The 21,137-nt window shown below is 53.9% G+C and overlaps 1 protein-coding gene and 1 pseudogene across 1 annotated transcript in view; one reads left to right on the top strand and one right to left on the bottom strand.

Moving 5' to 3' along the window:
- Positions 1-21,137, top strand: part of CAPN5 (calpain 5) — a 51,510-nt gene extending 30,373 nt beyond the window's left edge. Inside the window, exons 4-13 of the mRNA XM_016161614.2 lie at positions 6,824-7,032; positions 10,186-10,378; positions 11,243-11,436; positions 12,073-12,150; positions 13,526-13,721; positions 14,372-14,494; positions 15,610-15,806; positions 16,712-16,827; positions 17,370-17,506; positions 18,494-21,137. Of these exons, the coding sequence (XP_016017100.2) occupies positions 6,824-7,032; positions 10,186-10,378; positions 11,243-11,436; positions 12,073-12,150; positions 13,526-13,721; positions 14,372-14,494; positions 15,610-15,806; positions 16,712-16,827; positions 17,370-17,506; positions 18,494-18,676 (1,626 nt within the window). The 3' untranslated portion in view covers positions 18,677-21,137. The remainder of the gene's footprint in view (positions 1-6,823; positions 7,033-10,185; positions 10,379-11,242; positions 11,437-12,072; positions 12,151-13,525; positions 13,722-14,371; positions 14,495-15,609; positions 15,807-16,711; positions 16,828-17,369; positions 17,507-18,493) is intronic.
- Positions 7,853-8,333, bottom strand: LOC118602833 (annotated as a pseudogene).

Genomic DNA, 21,137 nt, shown 5'->3' with positions numbered 1-21,137 from the left:
TGGGCAAGGGCGAAGCCCCCACCCCACCTACAGGACCAGGCGCAGGAGAGGCCAGTTTCTTCCCAGAAACCCAGGTCAGACTCTGCTTCAGAGGCCACACGGGGTTTTGCTTGGGAACAACCCCTGCTTTGAAATGCTCCCCCAGACAAATCTCACATGCCTGTCCTCCAGCCCAGAGGCCTCCCAGAGCAGCTGCTGCTGCCCCTCGTTGCCCAAGCCTTGCCCTTCCAGCCACGGCCTCCGTCCACTCCTGAAGACGCCTCTGGGAGGGTGGAGGAAACGGAGACGGAAGAACCAGCCCTCCCAGCCCGGACAGCAGTACAGGCCTGGTTCCACTCCCAAGACAGGGTCGGGAGAAGTGCAGGGTCTGGGAAATTACCCATTTTCCTTGGAAACCACGAGAAACCGTAGAGCAAACAGACCTGCCATTTCCTGAGATTCGGCCTCCCACTGAGGCAGTGTGTGGAGTGGTGAGGGACCTCGCCCTGCTCTGCCACCTCCTGACCACCCGTGTGATCCTGGGCATCTGTGGGCGGGGTAACAACGGTGCCTCCGCGGCAGGGGCGTCGCGAGGATGAGCCGAGTCGATGTTGGTGAGGCGCCGAGCTTCACGAGCTGGCACACGGGCGCGCCGAGCTTCGCGAGCTGGCACGCGGGCGCCCGGTTTCAGTTTGCTCATCGTCACGCTCCCGGTCCCTGCAGACACGTGGTCTCACTTTTCATGATTTTTCTGAGAAGAGGGTGTTAGGAGAACGTATTTATTGAGGAGGAGTGCAGGGTTCAGAGAGGTGAAGTGAGTTGCCTGAGACAACTCAGCAGCCCGGTGACAAGGGGGGCCAGGCCTGGTTCTGTGGACAGAGGGAGTGGTCACGGGGAGTAGGTTCTCCTCACCACCAGGCTCAGAAGGCCCAGCCGAGGGGACCTGTAGCCCTCATGGTATAGCTGGGGAGCCCAGAGGGAGGGGCTCTGCCCTGGGACCGGGGTTCCCGCCTAGGTCTGAGCATCTGGCTGTGCTCACTGCTTGCCCTGTGCGCAGGACTCCCCGGCGCCCCCTGCAGGTGCGTCGGTGACCTGCTCTCCAGGCGGTGAGCCAGGGGGCTTGCTCTCCTTAGGGGTAGGGTGTGGCACCCTATGTTCTTGGCCTCTTCCAGTCATGGCATCTGAAACCTGGGAATTTGAGGCTCTTGGAATCAGAAGCTGAGAACTGAGGAACTTCAGATGCTCAGAACCAGGGACCCTCTAGCTTCGAGGGCTTATAGAGGCCTTGTGGCTCTATAAGCCACACCCAACTTGGGTGACATAGGAAACCCTGTCACCTCTCCACAGCCCTGCTGGCCTTGATCAGAAACGTTCCAGGCTGGCCCTCTGGGGTCTCAGACAGTGAAAAACTCACTTGTTATGCCATGCCCCTGCATGCACATGCACGCGCGTGTGTGTGCGCACACACACACACACACACACACACACACATTCACTCAAGTGCACTCACACCCGTGCACCTGCGGGCACATGGGTCCTGAGCAATGCTGCCCTCCGTGGGCTCCCTACCCTCCCTGTCTGTCCCGTCTCTCAGACACCTTGGCAGAGTCTCGTCAGGCCTGCCCCAGCAGGATCTGAGCCCAGCCACTTGAATCTGAGCTAGAGTCCCCCAGGGAAAATGTCAGGAGCACTCCAGGGGCTAGGGGTGCCATGGGGTGCTGTGGTGAGCCCATTAGTGGGATCTGGAGGTTTCTGGGTGGTTCTGTAGTGAGTGTCAGTTAACAGGGCCACTAGGTGTGGGGTGGGGTTGGGGGGGGGCCCCAAATCCCACATAGTCGTTACCTCCTGCCTGCTCAGCCCAAGTCAAGGCCTCGACCCCTCAGGCCTAGCTCTTCCCACCTGCACAGGGGGCTGTTGTTGAGGGTTTTCTTTCTCCTCTTGGCAGGAAGATTGAAGGTCACTTCAGCCCCAAGGTTTGTGATTTTTGTGTGAGGGCACCACACACTAGGTACACCAATGGAGACGGCTCATCACGTGTGCACGGCCCTCCACAGGTTATGCAGTACTTCCAAGGCCATGGTCCGCTGTTGTTCTCACCACAGTCCTAGAGATACGGTAGGTAGATGCAGACACCGACACTTAGAGAGGTGGCCTAGTCAAAACTTAAGTCCCTGCCAGGCACCACAGTTGGTAATGTGATGTCCAGTGGTATGTACAAGGTCACCGACCAACCAGGCCTCGTGGCCAGTGCTCAGGGGTTATCCTTCCAGAAAGCCAGCTGTGGAGCTGGGCCAGGCCCTGTGCTGGGTGCTGGGGGTCTGGGTGTGTGAGTGAGACACAGCCCTGCCCTCCAGGAGCTCAATGGTGCCTAAGGGGAGTGTGGGGTCAGGCAGCTCCTGCAAGCTGCTGCTCAGCCACCCCCTGAGGGACAAGGAACTGTGTGGATTGGGCGCCTGAAGAGATGGCCTAAAGCATCACAGAGTGTACATTCCTGTGGGTCCTGAGAGAGGCAGAGTTCAGGGGGGAGTGAGGCTGAGAGTCAGCAGAGCTGGCCCGCAGGGCTTCGAGTGTTGGATCAAGGAGCCAGTGCCGCTAGGAATGCATTTCAGCTGCAGACAAGGGGAGACAAGGGACGGCCTGATGAGCTGCCCGTGCCCATCCCTCCGCTCCAACAATCTCAGTTCCTCCCTCTCCTCCAGGCAGCGTATCATTTGTTCGGAAATATTTCTGGATGCATTTCTGAATGATAAGGACTCGTTCAAAACAAAACAAAGTGGAAAAATCCTAACCATAATACCATAGCACAACTAAAATAATTTTCCAATAATTCCTTAATATCATGAGATACCCAGTGAGTGTTCCGGTTTCCAATTTGTGCCACAAACTGTGTGCATTTTACAGTTTGTTTGTTTGAATGAGATCCAAGCAAAGGTCCATAATTGCAATCAGTTGGTTCCATTTCATCTTTTCATTTTATCTTTGCAATTTATTTGCTGAAGAAATTGGCCGTCCCGTGAAATTTCCAGCTATGATAGTCTCCCCACCCCCACCTCATCAGCAGTTTCGCTTTCCGTGGTCGGCTGTGGTCCTGAAATATTAAATGGAAAATTCCAGAAATAAACAATTCGTAAGTTTTCAACTGTGAGCGGTTCTGAGTGGTGTGATGAAATCTCGTGCTGTCCTACTCCGTCCCGCCGGGACGTGAATCATCCCTTTGTCCGGTGTATCCACTCTGTATAAGGCGCCCGTGTGTTACTCACTTCGTGGCCATCTCAGTTATCAGATCAACAACTCTCATGGTTTCGCAGTGCTTGCCTCTTACTGTGCCTAATTCATAAGTTAAACTTTCTCATAGGTATGTATGTATAGGAAAAAAACATAGTATGTATAGGGTTCAGGCATCCGCTGGGGGTCTTGGAATGTATCCCTGATGGATTAAGGGGGGCAGGGCTACTGTATCTGGATTTTGCTGGCTTTGTTTTCATGATGTCATTTAACATGTTCTCTGTGCCCTGCATTTTCTATAAGCTAGGACTTAGTTCTAGAGGCTTCATAAGGCTCAGGCACAAATTTTATTTGGCATGACTGCTTCATAGGTGGTATTCTCTTAGGAGGCACATAATGTCTGGTCGTATCTCTTTTTTGTGATGTTGGAAGCCCCGATTGTATAAATTCATTACTTGTCAGTGGTTCTAAAATGTGGGAGTCTCATTTCTTAGCTGGAATTCATCTCCAGATACAAACTTCTTTTCATCTGCTATTAGTTATCCTCTGGTAGAGTTTGTATAGAAAATGCAAAGTAAATCTTCCATTCTTTCCCTTAATTTTCCTTCAAAAAAAAAAAATGAGTTGATTCCTTGCCATCCTCTAACAGTGACTAATTGTGTATCATCATGATCTCATGGATGTGAACATATCTGATGCGTTTCCATCCACGGAAGTTGTTATCCTTATTGCTGCTCAGATTGGCCTGTCTTTGGCCAGTGGGAGCCTTTTCAGGTTGGTCCTCAATCTTTTAATGTGTCCCAGGGACTTTGGTTGTTTCCTTGATTTCCAGTGTGACTGAATGTGGTGTGGAAGGAAGCTGAGTTTATGTGCCCATGGAGCTCTCTTCCCCGGACAGTCTTATCTCTCTTGCTTGTACCTCAGTTGACAGCAGAGGGGCCAAAGGGTAAAAAAAAGGTTGGCCTGGGTCCCACCTCCTGCCGGGTCCAATGGCTGTGATGCAGGAGGGGAAGGTGAGACTCATTGGGATCCCTGACTAGATCTCCAGAGCCTGGGGCCTTATTAGCTGCTCCTTGAACCACAGAGGGCTCAGAGCCAAGCCCTGGGTTTAGCTAATTATCCTCCCACGGCCCCAGCAGGCCCTCCCAGCGCCCTGCGAGGGCTCCTCTGCCTCCTTCTCCTGTCCTCCCTCCACCCCAGCTCCCTGGCTTCTCCTGTCCTCCCTCCACCCCAGCTCCCTGCACACAGTCCAGAGCTTTCAGAACCCGGAGGAGCAAAGCAGAATGTAGTCAGTGTTCTCAGCTTCGGACTCTGCCCTTGGGCAGCTCCTTGCTCCTCTCTGGACCTCAGGATGTGCAGTGGGGATGATACCCCTATCTCACAAAAACGTGCCCTATTTTTGACACAACTTTCTGTCCTGAGAGCAAAGCAGGAAAGTGTCCTGGGGTTCAGGGCAGAGGCCAGACTGGGAGTGTTGATTTAGAAAGTACGTGGGGTTGACTGGAAAGGGAGGTAAGGGGGGCATGGAGAAAGAGACCAGACAGGATCGAGCCCTTGCTGGGTTTTAGACACTGCTCTAGGCTAGGAAGCCTTGAATGTGACTCCTGCCTTTCTTACCTGTGCTTATGGGCAGTCTCAGCTGCCGACTTTCATAATATTGCCCCAAAAGGTAGCAGTGAGGGTCAGGGCGATGGAGTAAACAGCGAACTTTGAGCCTGGCACCTAACAGGCTTTTAGTGGCTGTGGTTAGCATTTTCTCTCACTGTGCTTATCATTTTCATTTTCTTGGTTTTGAATGTCCCACTAGGGAACATTTCTCTTTGCCAGCATCCCTGTTGACAGTCCAAGGAGTATAAACAAAAGCATCTTTAATGAGTGTGGGTGTTGGGGAATGACTTTTGGCTGAAGTCTCTGTGCTCCGGCTGGCCCCGGCCCTGGGATTTACAGCCTCCTGATGCATCTCTGGCTCCTCGGTTTGGGTGCCTGTATGCCCTCCCCCACCCCGCCTCACACCTGGGAGTGGTTTTCTTCTAGAAACAGCCACCCATGGTCCTGATAGGCTTGGCTCCTCTGATCCTTTTCTTTCCCTGCCCACCTCCTGCTGCCTAGATCGCCTCTATTTGTCTATATCCACTTGGAGGATACACGCTGCCAGCTCTCAGGACACCTGCTCAGAAGCTGCTGCTGGCCCTCTAGGGTCGGGCCCACCATTCCTTTCTCTCCACAGCCCCACATGCACCTCATGTCAGCCTCAGCATTTGCTGGCACGCCTGCCTCTCCCACCCTACTGGGAGCCTCACAGGGGCAGAGACTAAGTCTGATTCATCTGGGTCCTCAGTGCCAACATGGGGCGAGGCGCAGAGAGGTCCACAGTGATAAAGAATGTGCATATATTCAGCTGTGTGACCCTGAACAAGTCATTTGCCCTCCCTGAACCTCAATTTTCTCATCCGTAAAGTAGAGGTGGATAATAGTATCTACTCATGGGGTTATAGTGTGAATTAAACTGAGATAACTCATGGCAGTCACATGCTTAGCACGTGACATTTCCAAGATACTCCATAAATTATATTATTAAGAGTCCCAGTCAATGCCTATGGATTTATTCATTCAGTTAACACATGTTTACTAAGCCACCTCTCTGGGCCAGGCTCTGGGCTAGGTACTAGGGGATAGCAGTGACCAAGACTAATGTGTCCTTGCTCTCAGAGAACTGGCATTCCCGTGATATCAGAATTGTACACAAGGGCACACACTTGTTTAATTGCAATTGGAGTAAGTGTCTCAGAGACCATGAGACTGATGGATGGGGGTCCTGACCTGGTTTGGAGAGTCAAGGAGGGCTTCCTGGAGGAGGAGGGCAGACCTTAAAGGACAGTGAGAATCAACTGGAGGAAGAGCAGGTGTAGAGCTCTGGCCAGAGAAAGAGCCTGAAGCAAGGATGGGGAGTTGGCTGGGGAGTGGTTAGAGAAGCAAATCTGGGAAGTGGTGATGGGGGCAGAGCACCTCAAATGTTTGGACCTTATTTCCTAGGGAAGTGACATAATCAGAAAGATAATTCTGCTGCTGTATGAGGCGGGGACAGATATGGCTGCTGATGCTGTTACCGAGAGACGGAGCAAGAAAATGGGGGATGGGGCCAAGGATGCAGGGGGATGGAGAGGAGGAGATAGATTTTAGCAGAATGTAGGATCTCAGATGGGCCTCGCTGGATGAAGAGAGGGAAAGGGGAGGAGGCCAGCATGGTAGCCAAGTTCTGGCTCTGGCTGGATAAGGAAGGGTGGAGGTGGCGGCACCATTCACCAGGCAGGAACTGGTGGGTATGATGTATTTCTGAACAAGGAGGCTGCAGATGGAGGCACAAGGAAGGGAGGGGCAAGCTCATAGCATCGGAATGACAGAGCTGGAAGAAGTCTTAGGAAGCCTCCAACCACTGCAGAGATAGGGAAACTGAGGCTCAGAGATGAGGATTCACCCAAGTGCCACATTGGTTCGCGGCAGAGGTGGGAATTGAACCTGGTATTCCTTTCCATTTTGATTCCCCGGAGGCATGCGCTCCATTTCTCCAGGAAGCCAGATGTGACCCTCAATGTGTCCTCATCCTATTCCCCTCATCCAGGTCATCCCAGACTGGAAGGAGCAGGAGTGGGACCCTGAGAAGCCTGATGCCTATGCGGGCATCTTCCACTTCCACTTCTGGCGCTTTGGGGAGTGGGTAGATGTGGTCATCGACGACCGGCTGCCCACCGTCAACAACCAGCTCATCTACTGCCACTCCAATTCCCGAAATGAGTTCTGGTGTGCTCTGGTGGAGAAGGCCTATGCCAAGTAGGTGCCGGCAGTGGGCAGGCAGGTGGATGGCCAGGCTGGGGCAGCACCGCTGATGGGCTCTACATGGGTATTCCTGTAGCAGAGCTCCAGGCACAGAGAGGTCAGAGGCTGGTACAAAGTCACACAGCATGCTCAGAGCTCAGGCACCCAGGGCATGGCCAACTGAGCCTACTCTGGGTGAGGTGGAGACTTGGACTGAAGGTCCTCTGGAGACCTGGTTGTCAAGTCCCCACAACCAACCACATAGGGAGGAATAGTTATTCCCGCTTACACCTGAGAAGACTGAGGCCCAGGAAGGCTTCCTGCAGGTAGCCGTGAGCAGAGCCAGCACTCGCATTCAGGTTGGTGCTTCTTTCCCAAAGATCCAAACTGCTGAGCCCTCCGTGGAGGCCTTGTTGGGGACGTGGTATCTCTGAGTCTGGGAGGGTTGTAGAGCCTCGCCTGCTGGCTAGGCTTCCCCCTCATCCACCCATCCATCTGACTGACTGTCCATCCATCCATTCTCTGCTCACCACCTTCTCCTGGACCAGCACAGGCACGAGTAAAGGTTTACTGAGCTGTGGAGGGGTTTGGGGCAGAGTGACCTGCCCAGGCCCCTGCAGGATAGGGGAGGCCTGGGGCAGGAGGGCCAGAGGGTCAGAGACCAGCAGTCAGCTCTGTGCGAGCCTGGTTTTTCCCTCTCTGGCCTATTTGTTAGTCTCCATTTGGACAATGACAAAGGAAAAGGAAAAACAAAAACTCCCAAAAGCAAAAATAAACCCAAGAAAACACAATGTTGGCAAGTTCCATTTTTTTTTTTTTTTTTTTTTTACCCCAGTCAATAAAAGAGAAATTTTATTGAGGCCCCAGGGCCAAGGGGTTTGGGCAGATGGCTGCCCTGCGGGCAGAGGAGGAGCCTTATTTGACCTTCTGGGGGGTGTAGCTTGTTGGCATGGCCACACTTCTTGTGGTAGTTGACAGCACAGGGATGCAGGCCGTACACAGGGATACACTCGTGGTGGATCATCCTGTCGCAGCTGTACTTCCGGGCGAGCTGGCGGAGGGAGGGCTCAGGGATGCCACCCCCAGACCAAGCACCAAGTGCAGGTGGACTCTTTTTGGATATTGTACTCTGAGAGAGTGTGGCCATCCTCCAGCTGTTTGCCGGCAAAAATCAGACGCTGCTGGGCAGGTAGGATGCCCTCCTCGTCTTGGATTTTAGCTTTGCCATTCTCAGTGGTATCACTGGGCTTGACCTCGTGTGTGATGGTCTCGCGGGTCAGGGTTATCACAAAGATTTGCATCTCCGCGCCTCTGCGGAGGAGATTGCTCAGCTGTCTCTTTGGTTTCTTAATCCTAAGAAAGCAAAACTCGCCCCCTGGTGGTCACTCAGTCTTCGTGGTCCTCCGTGCAGTCCCCTCTGGGAGAGCCACCCAGTGGACTTGCTAGGTTTTTTTGTTTCTGTAACGTAATATTTATCGCCTAACCATGTGTACATCTACAATTCAGTGGCATTAATGACATTCACAATGCCGTGTACCCATTGTCACTATCTACACCCAATGCTTTTCATCATTCGCAAGTTGAACTCCGTACCCCCTGGGTAGTACTCTCCCCTCTCTCTCTCTTCCCCCAGCCCCTGGGAACCTCTGTTTTGCCCTTCGTCTCTATGAATTTGCCTATTCCAAGTAGCTCATGCAAGTGGAATCATACAGTACTTGTCCGTACAATATCTGGTTTATGTCACTTAAGTTCCAGCCATGTTGTAGCATATATAAAAACTTCATTACTCTTTGTGGCTGAATAGTGTTCCACTGAACATATCTGCCACATTTTGCTTATCCATTCATCTGTCGATGGACACTTGGGTGATTTCCACCTGTCAGCTATTGTAAACAATGCCCCTGTGAACAGCGGTGTACAAGTATCTAGTTGAGTCTCTGCTTTCAGTTCTTTGGAATATACATACCAGGAGTGACTTGTTGGGCCATATGGTTCTACGTTTACATTTTTCAGTACCCATCAAACTGTTTTGCACAGTCGCTGCACCATTTATGTTTGCCTGTTTTTTTGTTTTTTACTTATTTACATTTCAAATTGTAAAACGGATTCATGTCTGTTATGGAAAATCCAGAAAATATAAGAAAACCCTTCGGAAGATAACAAAGTCTTCTTTATGCCTGTGTATTCTTCCAGCCGCCTCCTCTCCCCTTCCCTGGTTCGGGTCGCCTGAGACGGGGCTCCTCTTCTGGTCAAGAACACCATCCATGGCCACCGTCCCCTCGGCGCCCCGCCTTCACCCGCCTGGTGTCTCCGTTGGCTCTCTCCACACCCTCCCACACAAGTGGTGGCTCTTTTAATATCTTTGATACACCTTTTTGTTTGTAGGTCACCTTGCAAAGCCTGTTGCTGTTTTGTGGGCATGTACTTTCAGTTTACATAAATACGCCATAGTATTAGTGCTATCTATCCTATTCCGCTTCTCACATTCACATTCCATGCTCTGCCTTTACAACCCCAATTTTTTTTTTCCTAACATTTAAATAAGGAGCCACAGCAGTGTCCCTAGCACCTGGTATGTTGCATATAGTAGACGCTTAATATGTTTAAATAGATTGTTGTATACATTTTAAACATAATTGGAACCCAAATGTATTACTTTTTCAAAGGTAACAAGCAAGCACTAGCATTGTCCTGGCTGTAGGAATTCTGTCACAGTGCTTTCTTTGTTCAATGGCTGCTGAACGTTCCAGAGTAGAGGTGCAGCATTAGTTTTTTTAAAACCAATAGCCTATTAGACATTTAGGTGACTTCTCATTTTACACTGTTAATGTCCCAAATAACGTCACTCATCCAGAATTGGTTTGTCAAAAGATGTATGACCTTTTAATGCTCTTGAAAAGAATTGCTAGATTTCTGAACAGCTAACATTTGCAGATAGGGCTGCTCAGGCTAAGGGGAATTTGAATAATAAAATGGTGCAGTTCAGTGGGACAAACGTTGGCCTGGGAGTCAGAGACCTGGGTTCTAATGTTGGCTCTGCTATGGTCTGCTGTGTGACCTTAGCAGTTTGCTTGACCTCTCCGAGTCTCAAAAACCTCTCCTATAATATGAAGGATTTAGACCAGCAGGGTAGCATGAGCTGGGAACTCTCTCCACGTTGCTCCCCAGGCTGGCGGGCTGTTACCAGGCCCTGGATGGAGGCAACACGGCGGATGCGCTGGTGGACTTCACAGGTGGCGTTTCCGAGCCCATCGACCTGACGGAGGGTGATTTCGCCAATGACGAAGGCAAGAGGAACCAGCTCTTTGAGCGGGTGTTGAAAGTGCACAGCCGGGGAGGCCTCATCAGTGCCTCCATCAAGGTGAGAGCACAGAGCCAGACCCCAGGGGCGGCCCCTCCCCTTCAGCAGCCCTAGTAGGGGTGGAGGTGGCTGTGGCATCCCGGGCAGAGGCCCTGCCCAGGTTGGCTCATAAATCCAGACTCTCAGCCTCATGGGGGTGGAGGGAGGGGAGAAGGAGTTAAAAGGTACAAGCCCCTCCCCAGTCCTGGACGCACAAGCCTCAAGCCCCTTGTCCTAGCCCCCTACAGTATCAGATGCCTTGCCTATGCTGTTTCACCAACATCCCCCTTTACTGGCCCTCTCATATTGGGGTGATGGGTGTCTATGCATCCGAGGGTTCCTCAGTCAAGGTTGGAGGCATCACAAGCCATGAGGTGACTAGAAGAGGGGAGACAGTCCCTACTGCCTGCTGGCACAGGCCTGAGCACTTCGAGTCTTATTTCATTAATTGCTCATGTTTTGGGTGGGAAAGCTGAGGTTCAGTGAAGGTAGAGTTTGGCCCAGTGGTGTGTTGATAAGCTGGCTGTCTGGGAAAATAAAAAGCCTCGATTTGTAGCATTCGCTTATTTCCGTAGTGTAAATACTCCCACCATGGTTGCTTTCAAGCACCCACCTCGCAAAATTGAGCCAGTGCTGTCCACTCTGACACACCCCTGTGCCCACCCAATGCAGATCTCTTCCTTTATTTCACACTGCTGCTCCCCGAGGCTGTGTAAAGGGCTGTCATGCCTAGCTCAGTTCCTAACCATAGAGGAACAGGTCTCCCTTTTGTACTGAACTGCCATTCCCTCCCCGTCCTGTAGGGGGCAGTGAGTATAGCCACCCCTCTCGCCCTCTGGAGCCTGACCCAGCACAGCCTCTCTGAACAGCGTTGTCCTCCCACAGGCAGTGACAGCGGCAGACATGGAGGCCCGCCTGGCGTGTGGCCTGGTGAAGGGCCATGCATACGCCATCACCGATGTACGCAAGGTGCGCCTGGGCCACGGCCTGCTGGCCTTCTTCAAGTCAGAGAAGTTGGACATGATCCGCCTGCGCAACCCCTGGGGCGAGCGGGAGTGGAACGGGCCCTGGAGCGACACGTGAGCCCCAGGATGGGAGTGCGGGGCGCAGGGCCGACTCAGCCGCAGCGCTGGGCTGGCGGGGGCAGGGTGGGGCCTGGAATGAGAGCTTGGGCAAGGACAGGGATGTGCTTTGTGAAGGAGGTGGCAGGGCTGGGTTTTTAAGGATTATGGGCCCGGGGAGGATGACATTAGGAGTGGGAGCGTGGGGAGTGGATTCAGCACTGGGCAAAAGCCTGGAGGCGGAGACACGCCAATTCCTGTAGGGGACATAAAGACTAGTTTGGCCAGCGAGCGGGGAGGAAAGCAGGGAGGGAGGCCATCAGAGGGGACTGCTCTGTGCTTGGTGAGCAGAGACCAGGCCCCCAGTAATGGAGTCCCTCCACTGAGGGTCTTGTGCCTCTTGTCCCCCGGCCTGCAGCTTTTACTCGCAGACCTCTGGGCCCTGGTGTGGTGGCAGCCCACAGTTCCCTGTGGGAGTGGGCAGACAGGGCAGTCTTAGAGAGGGGCTGGGCATGGCACGGATGCCCCTAATCACACCCGCATTGATGAAGGCCTGATGCCGAGCGTCCGTCATCCTCCTTGCCCTCGCCAGGGAGGCCCTGGTGCAGTCTCTCCACTTATTCAGCTCTCCCCTCCCCTGTGCTCACATCCCAGCTCAGAAGAGTGGCAGAAGGTGAGCAAGAGCGAGCGGGAGAAGATGGGCGTGACCGTGCAGGATGACGGCGAGTTCTGGTGAGTGTGCTCCTGCCCCAGGCGGGTGTCCAGGGCTGCAGGAGGACCTCTGTGTGCTGGGCAGGAAGCACCAAGGGGGAAGCAGGAACCGAGGGCGCTAGCAAATGCCTCGCCATCAACTTGCCGTGTGGCTTTAGACACGTCATGCTGTCTCTGAGCCAGTTTTCTCCTCTGTAAGATGAGTCGGGCAGCCTTTTCATCTCCACAGTTCCCTCTGCCCACCTCAGGGACCCTAGGCTCCTCCAGCACCCAGGCCGAGCCCTCAGCAACTAGGCCTGGATGCCAGCAGGTAGGAGTACAGGGGCATGCTGGCAGCCTGATTGCCCAGAGCAGGTAGAGGAGAAGTCTCACAGGGGTGCTGCCTCCTAAGCTGAGACTTGGAGTGCAGAGGATCTCTTAACAGGCAGAGAGACCCAGCACAGAGGCTGGGAAGAGCGAGTTGAGGGAGGCACATGGGTGCCACACGGGCTGAGATGGCAGCAACCTCACTTAAAGAGCCCAGTGATTCCTGCATTCACTCATTCCTGCATTCATTCAGCCTGCATTAGTCCCAACTGTGTGTCAGGCTCGGTGTTATTCTTCAGCAGGACATTTGATTGGGAGACTCAGCTACTTCCTGCTGGAGGGATACTGGGCACCCTGTGTGGTAGATGCTGTGAGGGCCCCAGTGACCTTGGCACCCCAGTGTCAGGGGAGCCCCTGTAGGAGGCTCCCAGGTGCTCTAGTCTGGGCTCCTGTGGGTGAGATGTACTGTGCCCAGTCTGGCTAAGGACTCATTTGAATTAAAATATAGCAATAGAAACCCCTCATCAGTGGAAAGGGCTTCTTCCTAAGGCCTTTCTCCTGTATGTTCACATTTGGTGCATACATGTGCATGTTCTCATATTTGTGCACACTTGAAGGGGGATGGGCACTTTCCCCTCCCCAACCCAGGCCCTGGAGGTGTACGTAGCACTCAATGATCATAGCAGTATCCTGGCCACTACAGCGCACCTAACAAAGAGTTCCTGCCACCATGTTATTCAGGCCTTACAACAGCCATGGAAGATAATGGATAGAAACATGCTTTATAAACTGTAGAGGGCTGTACAAATTAGTTCTTCATACTATTAATAATTGTAACAGCCAGCCTTTGCCAAAAGTTGTATTACATGGCTTTCATTGCATTAGTTAATTCTCAACTCTGTGTGATAGGCAGCTGTTTTTAGATTCATTCCCAACTCACGAATCAGGAAATAGGGCAAATGAGAGGCGAAATGTCCACGCGATGGCATGTCCATGCTTGCAATGGTGTGAGCCATGGTTCAGAGCATGTGGGCAAGTGGGTGGTGGCCAGCCCTAGCGACCTGCCTGGCTCACCCCTTGCTGCGCCCAGGATGACCTTCGAGGACCTGTGCCGATACTTTACCGACATCATCAAGTGCCGCCTGATCAATACATCTTACCTGAGCGTCCATAAGACATGGGAGGAGGCCCGGCTGCATGGGGCCTGGACGCGGCACGAGGACCCCTGGCAGAACCGCAGCGGGGGCTGCATCAATCACAAGGACACCTTCTTCCAGAATCCACAGGCGAGTGTTCTGCGGAGCCCCTCGCCTCTGTCCTGCCGCAGACTCCTGCGTGACCTCGGGTACACCCCGTCCCTCTGTGCACCAGAGCACACCTGTCCCTACAGCAGAGGCTGGGTGGCACGTCTTGGTGGTCATGTAGCCCCCAACCTCACAGTCTGACCCACAGATGGTGAAACTGAGAAGCAGGGGTCTTGCTTCACTCTGAGGACTGGGCGTCCTATCCAGAGTTATAGGAAACATTTAGAGACTGAGCTAGGGGCTCAAACTCCTTGTTTCCACAAACACAATGCTTCCAGGGGAGCTTGGCCAGGCTGGCTCCCCCACAGGCCCCTCTTCCCTGAAGCCTGCTCGGTCGTGACCCTGCCAACTGCTTGGTCCTCACACTTGGTTTGCCTTCACTGAGCACTGACTGCGTGCAGGCTCTGAGCTGAGCATCCGTGGTCTCATCAAGTCCTCCCACCCCCTCATTCAGGGAGGCATTGTAGGCCCGTTTTGCAGACAAAGGACCGAGGCTCAGAGAGGTGATACAACTTGCCCAAGCTCACACAGCTAAGCTGAGGCCTGGCTCTGGGCCGAGCTTCTAGGAGCCAGTGAGCCCACCTTTAGCATGTTCTCACTGCGGTGTCTCTCTTCCTTGGCTATACCTGCAGTACATCTTTGATGTCAAGAAGCCGGAAGATGAAGTGCTGATCTGCATCCAGCAGCGGCCGAAACAGTCCACCCGCCGGGACGGCAAGGGCGAAAATCTGGCAATTGGTTTCGACATCTACAAGGTGAGGTCCACACTGGGTGAGGAGAGCAAGGGAGCTGGAGTTTGAGCTGCCTGCACCTGAATGAGAACACCCTTGTCGCTGACATCACCCCTGCCAACCCGGCCACATTAACTGACGCCATGGGCATACTGTGTCATGGGTCCTATTTCCCATATACGCAGAGGGCCTGGCTCCTATGGGAGCACTAAGCCTGCTTTCTTCCTGCCCCAGACCCATGAACCTAGACTGTTAGGTGGGTGGGGAAGGGAAGGATTGCTGGTGGGTGAGACCAGGCTCTGGGAGCCCCCAGCTGCTCCCTTTGTCAGGGCTCTGAGTCCCCCTGAGTTGGAAGACTTGCTGGCCACTGGCCGCTTCCCCTTGCCTGGGACCCAAGACCTTCCATGTGTACGTGATGGCACTCAGCATAGTGGGGCGCCGTACTACACATCGAGAACCTAATGAAATCACACAGATATGCCAGGCACATGGTCTGGCCCAAGTCGCTGGCGTTCGACATGTTCGGTCATGTCATGACAGTTGTCTGTTCATGTTATAGTGTTGGTATATTCATTGTGTGCTGATGTGTCGAGACTTTGACGTGCCATGACCTTCACTGATAGAACTATAGCTTATCATGGCACTCATTCCAGGAATTGTCTAGCGTGTCCTGCCAGCTGGCGATGGCATTTCATGGACACGTGCTGCGACCAGGGCAGATAGTGATACTTGGTTCTGTTGTGATAATCAGAAACCCCACGGATATTGTCATCAGGGGATTCCTATGCTCTCCCCTTAACTAGCTTTATTGAGATATAATTCACATACCATACGATTTATTTAAAGTGTACAGTGACTTTTAGTGTATTTGTAGAGTTGTGCGACTGTCGCTACAGTCAATTTTATAACATTTTCATCACCCCAAAAAGAAACTCCACACCCTTTAGGCATTATCACTTCGTCCCAGGCATCTCATCTACTCAGCTACTTTGGTCTCTGTAGATTTGCCTATTTGGGGTACTTCATGTAAGTGGGTCTCATCACTCTTCGCAGCAGTGAGGGGGAGATGTGGGCTATGGGGTGGGGTGGGGGGCGGAGCTGGGGAGGCTCCGTGTGACCGGCCCCTCCTCGGCCTGCAGGTGGAGGAGAACCGCCAGTACCGCATGCACAGCCTGCAACACAGGGCCGCCAGTTCCATCTACATCAACTCGCGCAGCGTCTTCCTGCGTACGGACCAGCCCGAGGGCCGCTACGTCATCATCCCCACCACCTTCGAGCCAGGCCACACTGGCCAGTTCCTGCTCCGAGTCTTCACCGACGTGCCCTCCAACTGCCGGTGCGCGGGGGCTGCCTCAGGGCCAGGGCGGGTGGGCCAAGGTTCACGCCAGGCCGGCCTGGCGCCTGAGGCCCAGAGATGCGCAGTGTCTGCCCCAGGCGTGGAGCCCAGGCTCCAGCCTCCCCGCTGATGCTAGCACCCATCTCCTCCCTCTCCCTTCCCCGGCTCTCTTGTTCCAGCCCCTCTTGGCCACGTAAAGGAACAGCTCACATGTGCACAGCACTTCACAGTTTACCAAGATGCTTTCACTCATCTTATTTGTTCTTCCCGAACCCTGACTGGGAGACTCGTCCCTTCCATTTTATGGGATCAGAATTGGGGGTTGAGATTGGGGATGTTTCCCAGGGTCTTGCAACCAGCAGTAGAGCTGGGTGAGGGGGGCTGCTGAAACCATCCCGTCCCTGCTGGGGTGCAGACCCCGTGGGCCCCACACAGCCCTCCCACGTGGGCAGGCAGCCCAGATTCTGTACTGCCTGCCCATATCCCAGACCAGAAGGCGGCTCATATGGTGGAACCAGTGGACCTCGTCTCACCAGCCCTAGCTCCACCCAGCAGTGTGGGCAGGTCCCTTCCCCTGCTGAGCCCGATCGTCCTAATCTATAAAATGGGCATAGTCATCACCTACCTTCCAGGGCTTTGTGAGGATTAGAAATAATTTCTGTAACATCCCACTAGAGGGCTTGGCGCACACTCAGTGGGTGCTCAGTAAATTGCTTTTCCCTTGGGGAAGGACGGGGCACCCTTGGGTGGGGATAGAACAGCAGGAAGCCCAAGGGGTTTGCCCAGGATGAGCAACGTCTGGACTAAATACTGCCCCTCTCCCCTTCCCCACTCTTGAAGCCCCCTCCCCTTCCATCTTCATGGCCCCCTCCGTGAACTCCTCCCTTTTCTCTGCTCTATCCCAGGGAGCTGTGCCTGGATGAGCCCCCCCGCTCCTGCTGGAGCTCCCTGTGTGGCTACCCCCAGCAGGTGACCCAGGTGCATGTCCTGGGGGCTGCTGGTCTCAAGGACTCCTCAACAGGTGCGCTCACCTGGAAAAGTCCCCCCACCCACCTCTCCAGGGAGTTTGCCCCACAGCTCCTCCCTCTTTCGAGTAGCAGACACCCAGCCTTCAGAGCTCTCCCGCTCTCACCCACTGAGCAGTCCATCCCCAGCATCCGCTCAGGCCCAGCCCTGGGATGAAGCCAGACACATAGAGAGGAACAGGCTCTTCCTCCTGCTCTTTGGCCATTCCAGTGAAGTGGGGCGGTCAGATACAGGGCCAGGCAGCTGGGAGAGTTGAGGGAGGGCTTCCTGGAGGGGGTGGTCTTCCTCTAGGCTGAGGAGGTATTAAGGTATGAAGCCTAGTGAAGTGGAGTAGGGCAGAGGGTGCTTTGGGAAGGGGAAGCAGCATGAGTGAAGGTCTGAAGGCCAGAGATTGCCAGAGTGTCCCCTCCTGTCTCTGGAAGTTAGGAAGTGGGTTAGGTTCTGATCGCCCTGGGATCTCACTTCCCAGACATCTGTCCCATCTAGGCCCTTGCCCTAGCCCCAACCCTCACCCCACTGATCCCTCCATCTCCCTAGGAGCTAACTCTTATGTGATCATCAAGTGTGAGGGGGACAAAGTCCGTTCGGCTGTGCAGAAGGGCACCTCGACACCTGAGTACAACGTGAAAGGCATCTTCTACCGCAAGAAGCCGGGCCAGCCCATCACTGTCCAGGTGAGCCTGCTCATCCAGGGGCCACTCTTGCGCCCCCTGCTTGATGTTTCCCCGTTCAGAGGAGCTGGACTCAGGGTGGCAGAGCCTTTGTTGGGGACCCAGGAACGCTTGGTTCTGGTTCATCTGTTCATCACAAGGTGTGGCTTTGGGAATTCTCTTTCCTGCACCTCCTGGTACCCCAGAGTCCCCTTGGTGGGGTGGGCAAGTTGGCTTAGCTGGCATGTCCGAGACCCAGTAGGGTCAGTCTCTCCTTGGCCGGGGAGGGTGGTCATCTCTGCCAACCTTGCCCCAAAGCCTTGTGAGTTATTCCTTAAATCCCCCTGTCACTGGGCCCACCTGGAAAAGTTGCACTCGGTGGCGTGTGGCAGGGCGGCTGCTTCCTGAGAGCAGTCAGAAAGCCTGGCTCTGTGCCTGGACTCCCTTCCCCTCCCAGGCCAAGGTAGTCAGTGGATGATAGTTCCGAGCTCATAATATGAAGCCCTCTGTCCCCTGGGCCCAGGCCGCCATCTCTCTGGGTGAGAAACCATCTGTAAACAAACACGTGAGTGCCCCAGGGGAGGCACTTATAGGTTTTCCAAGTTTTCCTAACACTGTGTCCTTTTGGTTCCAGTCACAGACCCATAGATGTTGGGGCCAGAAGGGCCCTTAGGGTACATTGATACCCTCATATTAAAGATGGGGAAACCAGGGCAGGGGGTCTATCACTTTTCAAGGTCACCCAAAGTCAACTGCAGAGCCAGTAGTAACAGATTTAACTTCATATGTGGAAGGGAGCTTTAACAGAGGGGAGAAAGCCTGAGGCTCCCCAAGGGACAGGGCCTTGCCTGAGATTCATGGTGGGGCAGAGGCAATGCAGGGCTCCTTTTGCTCAGCCGGGCTGGCACTGCAGGAAGGGGATTCCAGGCCCTGACACCCCACCAGCACTCCCCACAGACCTATGCTCCTGGTCTTGGAGATGGCCCCACACGATCCTCTGTCTCCTCCCAGGTCTGGAACCACCGAGTCCTGAAGGACGAGTTCCTGGGCCAGGTACGCCTGAAGGCTGACTCGGATGACCTCCAGGCCCTGCACACCCTCCACCTCCAAGACCGAAGTAGCCGGCAGCCCAGCGACCTGCCAGGCACCATTGCTGTGCACGTCCTCAGCAGCGCCTCCCTCACGGCTGTGTGATACCTGCCCACCCACCTGGCCCACGCAGTTCTCATCATCATCTGCATGTTCCCAACCAGGCCAAGGACTAACCTGGGAGCCAGGATGCTGGGGTCCTTTTCCCAGATTTTCCACTGACTTGCTGTGTGACCTTGGGAGGTCTCTGCCCCTTTCTGGGCCTCAGTGTCCTGAGGAGCCCAAAGCATTCCTTTCTCATGGAGGAGTCTTCTCGCCTGAGATTTATATAGCCCTCTTTACTCCAGCTGTCACCACTGCTCGGGAACTCTGTCCGTTGAAAACGTTTTCCCAAGGCCTTGCTGTCTGCCGACAGAGTGCCAATAAGATGTCACTTGTTTACACACAAACTGCCACATCCCCAAGCCCCACTCTTGCCTCTCCTGTCCTGGGCCTGCCCAAGTGTCCCAGACCTTGCTTTCTCTGTCACCGATACCTGGTTTTCTAGCCACCTGGAAAGGACTCTTGGCTCTTGCTGGGTTCCTGCTCAGGCCGGAATTTGGGAAATGTGCAGGTGACATTTCATTCTCTAATCCTGTCCACCCACCTATCCATTTATTTATTCAAAGGAGATTTGCCAAGTGAATAAACGATACCCATGAGGCTCTGGGTGGAGCTGAGCCCCTGCTGTGGCTCTGGAAAACCCAGCATCTGTCCTGAGTCTCGCCTCTGCTCTCAGGTCCTCGCAGGCAGATGTCCAGATGCCCAGAAGAGCTGCAGCTACCTTCCAATTCTAGGTTCTAATTTCATCCCCAGCCTCTGGTTTAAGGCCTCTAGAGAGGTGGTGGCAGTGGTGGAGAGGAAGGGTGTCTTTCTGTCTTCACTGTCCTGATGCCAGAAGAAATGTTTCTGGTTTAGTGGCCAGGGGCCTAGAGTTGGCCATGGGGACCCGAGAGGAAGACATATGCTTCCAGGCCCACCTTCCTTGCAAGACCTAGACTTTCCTGGGAGAAGGGACTCTGGGCTGGTGGTGTCAGGCCCACCGGGGTCAGGTCACCCGCTGGACTTGGCAAAAGATAAGTAAATTCATCACCTGACCAGAGAGGCCCCTCCACCAACGTTCCCCCAAAGATGTAACCAAGGAGGCCACAGCTCTCTCCTTGCTGCCGGGACCAAAATGTTTCTTTTAGTCTCAGTATTTTATATTCTTTCTGTTTTGAAACTATCAATTGTAACCGGGGTAGGGTTGAGGGGCGGGCGGGTTTAAAGGAAAACCGAAAGCCTAAAACCTTTTTTTCTTCTTAAGCTCCAGTTCTTGTGGTCCTCTGATTTTATTTTGATTCCACTTGGGGAGGGACGAGAAGTCATACCGTCTCAGAGGAGGTCTGGAGGTGACGAAGAGAGTGTTCCGTGCTTGGGTGATTTGCAAGCTGGCAGCAACTGTGTTCTTGGCAAGTGTCGGTGCTGTGACGTGCCTAGGGTCTCCTCTGTGCCCTTCTCAGGCTCCCCACCAGGGATGGAAATGATAAAGTTTGGCTGGTTCAAGAACAGGAATTCCTGTGGCCTTGCTGAGAATTCCTTTGGGAATCTGAATTTTCGCCTCCAGATCTGCCTGTGTGGTCCAGTGTCCTGGCTGGAGGTGCTGGATTTTGACTTTGCCTCCTCACTTCGTGGCTGGCTCCACTCCTAGGTCCTGGCCCTGAGGCGCCATGTGAGGGCCAGGAACTGAATGACAAGGAGGACAGGAAGACTCCTTCTGATACAGCCAGGACTTCTCCCCGAGAACCTGGGCCTGGGGCCAGGACTCTGCCCATGACCAGGAGCAAATCACTTAAACCTCCTGTGCCTCAATTTCCTTTTCTGCAAAGTGGGGCCAATGATTCTTGTTTGTCAGCACTCTTACTAACAAGTGCTGAATAAGGGCAAAAATATACCCTTTCTCTATGTATCTCTGTATGCGTGCACATTGTACACACTCATGTAATCCTTGCTCAATGTCTATTTCAAATGAACACTCCTGAGTCAGGGTGGAGGGGCAAGGGCTGGATAAGCCAGCTTGAGGCCTCTGGGGCAGACATGTGGGCCTTTGCTCAGCCTTGTCCGCCTGGGCTATGGCGAACCAGGACCAACTGGCAGACTTGGGTGGGCTTCAGCCTGGGGGCTGGACCCTGCCACCCCCACCGCCACCAACGGAACTTGTTCAGCAGCCTTACCTTTGCCTCCTGCCACTTTGGGTGGGCCAGGCTGGCTCCTGGCTGTGTAGGGATCCCTGGTCCCCCAGAGATCCCAGGGATGGGACAGGCAAGGTAGGAGTCCTTCCAGGCTGGGACCGGATGGTAGGTGGGGAGAATAATCGCCCTGTTCTTCTGATGCACTCTTCAGCTCACAGGGACCTCCAAGTCCCCGTTCGCAGATGGGCAAGGCCCCTGGTCCATACCACTTGATCTTCACTCCCCTCAGGGCCCACCGTGGGGTCGGGGAGTGGAGACCTGTTCTCAGAATAAATGTTAACCATATGCCAGAAAGA

This window comes from Rousettus aegyptiacus, unplaced genomic scaffold, assembly GCF_014176215.1.
Source record: "Rousettus aegyptiacus isolate mRouAeg1 unplaced genomic scaffold, mRouAeg1.p scaffold_m13_p_5, whole genome shotgun sequence".
Lineage (NCBI taxonomy): Eukaryota > Metazoa > Chordata > Mammalia > Chiroptera > Pteropodidae > Rousettus > Rousettus aegyptiacus.
The sequence above is the reverse complement of the archived record's forward strand: the minus strand, read 5'-3'. Positions and strand labels throughout refer to the sequence as shown.